Here is an 8,232-nt window from a genome sequence, read left to right as displayed (position 1 = left end):
ATTGTGATTTATAGGAGATATAAGTGATGTGTATTTAGATATTGTTAAAAGTAGAGTGTTGTGTATTTTCTTATAGTGATTACAAGAATTTTTCTATAAATTGTTGCTGCTGTTTTTTGAATTTTGTTTAAATATTCAAGTAGTATTACATTGTGTTTCGTGATTTTCCACAGTTTTTTGTTTGCATCTAACCTTTACTGTGGTGCTCTAGGCTGTTCAGTCCCCAGTTGGAGGCAGGAGATCCCCTGGATTGGAGCCTCCCCCCCCCCCACTTCAGGGTTATCAGAAAGAGGGGGAGGGATATCTGCTGGGCACTCCATTATTCCTTGTGGAGACTGGTTCCCATAGGGTATAATAGAGAATCAATCCATGGATATCTGGGGCTCTGGGGGGTGGAGTGTTTTGAGGTAGATGCCTCCAAAGTTTCAGCATAGCATCTGGTGCTTCTCCTCAAAACACCCACCAAGTTTCAAAAAGATTGGAGGTTCAATTCTATAAGCCCCAATACAAGGTACCCATATCCTCCATTATTTCCAAATGGAGGGAAGGCATTTAAAAGGTGTGCAGTCTCTTTAAACGTTGTGGCCAGAACTCCCTTTGGAGTTCAGTCATGCTTGTCACAACCTTGCTGCTGGCTCCAAGGTCTCCAGGCTCCATCCCCAAAGTCCCCAGATATTCTTGAATTGGACCTGGCAACCCTAGACTGAGTAAATAAATGGATTGGATCCAATCCACTGGTTTTCATTCCCACTAAACAGATGGACAAAGATGTTGCTTGTTTGTGTAAGTTTTTTAAAGTTTTATTTGTTTTTCATTTTTGCAGAGTTGCATGATTCTTGGAAATGGGCTTCATGTACAGGTAGGAGACTGCGAAATTCAATGTAAAGAATGTCAGTGAGAGGCACAAAGGATGGCCAAGCAATTCAGATAATTGGATAGTGGTTGCTGGGGAGAGAAGTAAGATCACTAGCTGTCCTGCTAGGTTCTCTGTACTGAGAAAACACATGACCTTCTATAGAGCTCTGTTATTCCAAGTATTTCTGAAATGTATATACCGTCCATGTGCCAATTTATAATCTGCATCTAAAGACAACATAAAAATTATAGCCCGAACAGTTATTCTTGCTGGCAAGGCAGATGAATAAAGCAGTGGAGTGCCAAAAACATAAGTAGATAAGTCCTAGAGGAAGGAGTTTGTGTTTCTGAACACAATCTGGCTATCTCTGATAGAATAGATTGCTGTAATCTGTTTGACATGTTTGAATTTAAATATTTAGAATATTTTCCTTTTGAAATATTTTAAAGTATAAGCAAATAAACCTTAAATTATGCAACACATCTTCTGAGTTCATTTCTGAAATGATCTTACTTTATTATTAAATGAAAAGTAGGCATGTATACACAGAGCAGTCAGCCTGTAGGTTTCAATTTGACACCCAGGCTGTTTTTTTAAAATCACAGGATGCCCAAAGTATTGCAAATGAAACTTTTTCCCTTGACAGATACTTGGTGGCGAAAGTGACCAACCATCTAGTACAAACAGCCTAATAAGACAGAAACGAGAATGGATTGTCCCACCTGCACGGATCTTAGAAGAGCAGCACAACTTCAAGAAGAATCCAATTGCTAGAGTAAGGCAAATACTGCATGAATGAAAACCTGATGAGTGTGGAGGAGGTATCATATGGAAACATATGTCTTTGTAAAATTGTTGCATTCCCCCTCCCCCCACAGAGCTTTTTTGAGTGTAAAAATATTTGGACTGGGATGAAAATGTCTCTTAGTCAATTTATGAATACAATAATTGCAAATTGTTCAACTGTGCTTTATTCTCATATTAAAGCACAGCCACCTTGGCCTTATTTTTTAAATTTTGCTCTTGCTTCATATATAATGGCTATAGTCTTTATTTCTCCAGTTCTGCCATATTAAGATCCTCATCAGACCAGCCCCATATTAAGATCCTCATCAGATCAGTTCCTTTGATCTCTTTAACAGCTCCTCACTTTTCACCTTTGAACCATGAGTGACAAACTGTGGGGAAACCTAAGAACATAAGAGAAGCCATGTTGGATCAGGCCAATGGCCCATCCTGAGAGGGAAGATGATTGGCCTGGCCTGCATACTGCCACGGCCGCTTCCCACCCTCTCTCATTTTTTGCTGTTTAGACATAGTATTTTACAAATGTGGACCTTTGCAATATTTTTGGAGCTATTCCTGTATTGGTTGCCTGGTTCTCATTGTCCAAAGTATCCACACAATACTCCCCACAGGTAAAGGATAGATGGTAGCCATTTCCCTGAGCTTTAGAAATAGTGCTGGAATTTTTTCTCATTAAAGGAATACATTTAAAAATTTCCAAAACAAATTTCTCTTTAGTTGAGATCTTAGTTTCGTGTATTTGGATGATCCATTGTCTCTTTGGTTTCAGAACAGTGATGTGGGTTGCAGTCTGTAGAGTAAGTCCCATAGAATAGGCCTGAGTAGGGTTCTAGGTAGAGAGCTTAGAGTCACTCTCACAATTATGGTTAGCTTGATTCTGTGTTGTGGACTATAGGAACTTCAATGCATTAACTTTAGTGGAAGTTCTCTCTTTATTAAATACATACAGAATTCTAGTTCTGTGAAGATTCCCTATCATGTAAGTTATGGCACAATTCATCCTCCCATATGTACATCTGCATATTCAGGATAGGGCCCCTGTAAAAGAGAGCGATCCCCTTCTTATCCCCTCTCATTCTCAACCAGGTGTGAGAACACAGTGGCATGTGGGTATCCTCTCCTCTGCATATAAATGCACACTGGGTGTTTTTGTAGAAAAAGCCCAGCAGGAACTCATTTGCATATTAGGCCACACCCCCTGACATAAAGCCTTCCTGTGCATTCCTACTAAAAAAAGCCCTGAGTGCACATATGTGATGATGGACTGTGCTTTTAATTTGCCAACCAGTCTGCTTTATTTTGTTTAAATATTCAAAAACCTCAAAAGAGATGTGATTATTCTAAAAATATATCAGAAATTTTTACAGTGCATTGTAAAATAATGCAGTAGAAGTGTGGGTAAAATATTCTGCCTTATATAGAAGCATCTCGACTACTTTAAAAATACAAAATTACAGTCACTTAGGTTCAGGGAGCAATGGTCGCACTTAATTCAGTGAGGCTTACTCTTGGGAAAGTGTCCTCAGAATTGGCACTTGTGTCTTTTTTGTCAATAAAAACTTTGATGTATTATTTTTCAGATACATTTAATTTCCAGTATTTTGATCTCCTGCTCTTTACAGATACAATCTGATCTCCAGGGTACTCCAGGAGTAGTTATCACATACACAATTTCTGGTCAAGGGGTCACAGAACCACCATATGGACTATTTGTTATGAATGGAAAAACAGGGGAACTGAACATCACTGGAAAGGTTGATCGGGAACAAACACCAATGCTCCATGTAAGTTAAACATCTGGACTTGCTTTTCATGTTAAGTATTATTGAATTCATCAGCATGGACATGTTGATTTTGTTCCTCATTTACTCTGTATCCATTGTATGCTAACTACAAGGAGTAACTTAGCTACAAAAAATCTGTTTATTTTCCTATTGCATATTTGTCTATTATTATTCCAGCTGAAAGGGTTCGCCATCAATTGGAATGGTACAAACATGGAAAAACCATTAGACCTGATAATTAAAGTTCTGGACATAAATGATAATAGCCCAGTGTTTTCAAATGAAGTTTTTGTGGGCTCTGTTGAAGAGTTATGTGATGTAGGTAAGTTTTAAAATTCTGTTTACATTTTTATTCTGGTTTACATATGATGCATTCAAACAAAATGACTAATTATGGTTTGCCAGGATGGGAGTAACCGTGCCTCAGTAGTCCTTGGATTTGCCTGCTCTTCTTCTCCTTACCCTCATGTCTGACTTCCTGGTTTGCAACAAGCTGTGGCTTGCCATGACATCCTTAATGGACAGCTGGCTTGATCTCTTGCCTATTACCTTCCGAAGTTTCCCACCATGGGGTGGACAACTATAGCTTGTTGTGAACCAGAAAATCTTCCATTGCTAAGCCACACTTGAGGGAATGAGGGGTAAGTCTAAGCAGTCTAATTTTCTTAAGAACAGACTGGTGCATGTTCCAAGTAGGGGTGTGCATTCGGTTCAGCCGAACCACATAGACCACCGAATCACCCCTGATTTGGAAGTATACGGCACCGTATACTTCCGATTCCATTTTCAGGCCATTAAACGGGAGACGTATATGGCTCCCCGTATACTTCCATATAGATATTCGGAAGTATATGGAAGTCAATGGAAAAGGTGGGAAAGGAGCTTCTGCAGCCTCAGGGGAGCTGCTTGCTTCCTTTCCCGCCTTTGAAAGCCTTTTCCCGCCTCTCCCATAGCCTCCCTGGGATCAGGGGGGGAGGGGGAGGGGGAGAGGGGCCCTAGCAGCCAATCCAAAGCATGCATTTGCAAAATGCATTGCAAATGCATGCTTTGAAGGGCTTTTGTGTAGCTGATGGCTGGGCTAATCCCTCAGCCATCAGCTACATTGTTGTTCTTTTGTTTACTTGGGTATCCAAGTAAACAGTGATTTCTGGCCAATCACAGAGCAGTGCTATTTTTTGAAACTGCTCTTTGTAGGGTCAGAGTCTGCCTGGCTCTACTCCATTCCATTGCTGTTGTGTTTTGTGTTGGTGTGAGAGAGAGAGAGATTGTGCTGTGCTGGCCCTTGGCCTCAGCTGCTGCTGCTCTCTCTCAGCCTTTCCTGACCTGCCTAGAGAAGAGAAGATCTCTAAGATAAGACAGTCTTGGGGTTCTTGTTTTTATTTTAGTTAGTAAAAGGACTTTTTAAGACTCAGAGTCCCTTTACTTATCCAGATTTGGGTGGGTGAGTACTGGGTAGCTTATTTGGGGTTAAGGGGTTCTGCTGGGGGTGGGGGCCTGGGGTGGGGTGGGGGGTTTGCCAATTTGCCCGTATCTTACTTTAGTGAGAGGACTTTTAAAAGTGCAGTGTCCTTTTACTTTTCTTGATTTGGGTGGCTTGGATTTCTTGGGGTTAGGGTGAAGGTTTTTTTGGGGAGAGGGGTTGGTAAAGTTCCTGTATTGTTAAAAGTTAAGTTTTTTACTGTTTTAAAAGGATTCTGTGTTTGATTTGTTGCTGCTGTGTTGTGCTGCTGTTGTTCTTTTTCTCTTCTGGTTCTGGTTCTTGGGGGGGGGGCTGTTTGGCCTAATTTTCATTGTTTAAAAGGCCACTGTTTTAACAGTTGAGTTTCTTGGACTCCTGTTGTCCCTTTTCCTGGTTCTGGTTTGGGGGAGGGGAAGCTGGCACCTGGGTGAGAGACGCTGAACCAGCGGACTTGTTGTGCTTAGCCAGCTCTCCCCATGTTGTTTGGGGCAGGGCTGGAGAGCTGGCATCTGTAGATTGTGTGTTCTGTGGCAGGGAAGCTGGCACCTGGGGTTTGCTGTAGCCAGGTCTGCAGAGCAGACCTTGAGCGGCTTGTGTTTTGTGCGGCGGTGACGTTGGCAACTGGGTTTCTATTGGTTCCAGGCCTGCAGGGTTCATAGAGTAGATAGAGGGATGTAGTACATTTGGGTCCTATAGAGATTCTCTGGTGTGAAGTTAGGTTTGGCTTTGGGTGCCCCAGGAATTGGACACCCTAGTCCAATTTTTTTATTGGCCTTGTGGGTTTTGTGTGGCTGCACAGCAGTTTGGGGGGCTCTCCTCAAAACCTCCTGCTCCCCAGAGCCACTTTTCCCACGACAATTACAGTGAGGAAGTGGCTCTAATGGGTTTTTTTCTCACCACTGGGAGCAGTGTTCCTTTTGGGGTGCCCACAGATGGGTGCAGCCTTTTTGGGCCAGGGGGATTTCATGCTGGGGAGTCCCCTGAAGCTGCCCTTCAGTTTTGGCGCCTCTCCCTCAAACTCCCCTCTGGCCACAGCCACTTTCCCCACAGCAATTATAGTGGAGGAAGTGGCTAATTGGGCTTTCCCCATCATTGTTGGCAATGGGCCTTTTGGGGAGCCCAAAGACAGGGACCCCCTGGCCCAATCTTTTTGGGACTTGGGGGTTTTATAGGGGAGAGTTCCCTACGGGTTTCCTGCAGTTTTGGGGGCTCTCTCTCAAACCCTCTGCCCCCCAGTAGCCTCTAATTATGCCCTACGTTGCCATTGATTTCAATGGCCCATAGGGTATAATGGTGGGATGAGGGCATCCTCTTTGGGTGCCCCTAGAATGGGACCCCATGGCCCAATCTTTTTGGGACTTGGAGGGTTTGTAGGGGAGAGTCCCTTGAAGGTCCCCTGCAAATTTGGGGGCTCTCCCTCAAACCCCCTCCCCTCCAGGCAGCTTCCAATATACCGTATTTTTCCATTGATTTCAATGGCCATAGGGTATAATGGGGCCGTATATTTGGAAATAGCTGCGCATCTACCGTATATGCGGCTATTCCGAGTACGGTAATAGGAAATACACAGTATTCCGTATCTTTTTGGCCTCATGTATTTCTGAATCCATGTAATTTCGTTTTTTGTTTGTTTTTTTTTGCACACCCCTAGTTCCAAGCTCTCTTGGCCCTTTAGTTACTTAGTTATATTTGTTCAAGTGTCACTTGACTTCAGTGAGATTTCATACACATTTGCAGAATCGGTATTTCCATAGATTAGGAATGCCAATCATGTTTAATTTTGGGTTGGTTTCTACTCAACAAGGTTGGAAACCTTCCTCCAACTTAAGCAACTCTTCCTGTAGTGGAAGTTGGAGGAAGGATTCCCAGCGTGGCAGACGGCTTCAGACTTTGCTGAGTGGAATAGAGTACAGCAGAAGCTCTTAATAGTGACGTTGCACTGGCCAAAAGTTGAATGATAAAAATCAAAAACTTCCTTATAAGGATTTTTTGTGTGTGTGTGATGGTTGGAAAGGGAAGAAAGAGGTCTTTTGGATGAGACTTTGATTTACTTTCTAAGTACAATGGGATGGTAAAGTCCTGTGTGGAATTATGGATTATATAGTTGCAGAGTAGAAATCCAGAACCTTATTTTTTAATAGTTCTGCACATTTAAAAAATTCCCTGCAGAAACAGACCTAGCAGATCAGAGGAAAGGTTGGATTAGAAACTCTCTCTGTATTATGCTGGCATCCTGCTTGCAGCAATTTTATGCAACAAAATAAGGAAGAACCATGTTTTGTACCTGCAACTTGGAGCAGAACAGCTGACTGTACCAGGTCCAACCTAAAAAGAAAATTTCTTGATCTCTATTTTTTAAAAAAAATATATGATAATACTAATATTAAGCTTAGCACTTTGAATCAGGAAAATTATTTTCAACTCTTTTAATATCTGTATCGGGAGGAGGGAAGGAAGTGGAAAGAAAGCAAATTTAACTTTAAATTTAAAGCCAGCTGACAGGACAATGGGGGCTTCGAAAGCCGATAAAATGTGTGAAAGAGCCACGTGTTGCTCCCAAGCTGCAGTTTAGTTACCTCTGACATAGCTCATTCTTAATAACATAGTTGTATCTAGATTAAATCTGTCGAGTACATTTTTATCCCTCTTTTCCTCCCAGGAACTCAGAGTAGCATACATGGCTCCCCCTTTCTCATTTTGTCATCTGTGAGGCAGAAGTAACTAACCCAAGGTCTCCTAATGAGATTCATGGTGGAGTAGGGCTTTGAACAGTAACAACACTAGTAACATACCTAGTAGGAGACAGGGACCAGGAGAGGGACTTGAAACAAAATGTTGCAGATTGTTTTCTTTTCAACTTGTTTTTCATGTACCTGTTAAAGTTCAGTATGGAGTTGATGGGGAGCAGATTTTAAAAGATCCTCTTTATGCTTGCTTCCTTATATCACTGCTGTCATTTAATACCATCTCTAGATTTTTTCTTTTTTCTTTCTCCATCCGTTCCTTTCCTCTTTTACTGCTTTAGATTTTAATTCCGTATCCCCCTGTCCCATCACTCATGTTCCCATGGAACAAGTCTGTATTTTATTATCTGTATTTAGTACTTATAAATATTATTTATTTAGAAGTTTTATATGCTGTCTCTCCAAAAATCTGTTCAAGGGAGCTCAAAAAAGAAAAACAAGTTAATAAAATAAAAAGCAACATAAAAATTATCAATAATAATAATGAACATTTTTATGCCAGAGGCATAAAATTGGAAAAAATAACATTCGGCAGCCTAAAATTATATTAATAAAACAGGCCACAACAGGTCATAAGCAGAC

General features: G+C 41.5%; 1 protein-coding gene across 1 annotated transcript in view; it reads left to right on the top strand.

Moving 5' to 3' along the window:
* The first annotated feature begins 828 nt into the window (after positions 1 to 828).
* DSG2 (desmoglein 2) overlaps positions 829 to 8,232 on the top strand; it is a 34,385-nt gene continuing 26,981 nt past the window's right edge. Inside the window, exons 1-4 of the mRNA XM_060243858.1 lie at positions 829 to 859; positions 1,503 to 1,631; positions 3,286 to 3,447; positions 3,625 to 3,769. Of these exons, the coding sequence (XP_060099841.1) occupies positions 830 to 859; positions 1,503 to 1,631; positions 3,286 to 3,447; positions 3,625 to 3,769 (466 nt within the window). The 5' untranslated portion in view covers position 829. The remainder of the gene's footprint in view (positions 860 to 1,502; positions 1,632 to 3,285; positions 3,448 to 3,624; positions 3,770 to 8,232) is intronic.

This window comes from Heteronotia binoei, chromosome 7, assembly GCF_032191835.1.
Source record: "Heteronotia binoei isolate CCM8104 ecotype False Entrance Well chromosome 7, APGP_CSIRO_Hbin_v1, whole genome shotgun sequence".
Taxonomy (NCBI): domain Eukaryota; kingdom Metazoa; phylum Chordata; class Lepidosauria; order Squamata; family Gekkonidae; genus Heteronotia; species Heteronotia binoei.
The sequence above is the reverse complement of the archived record's forward strand: the minus strand, read 5'-3'. Positions and strand labels throughout refer to the sequence as shown.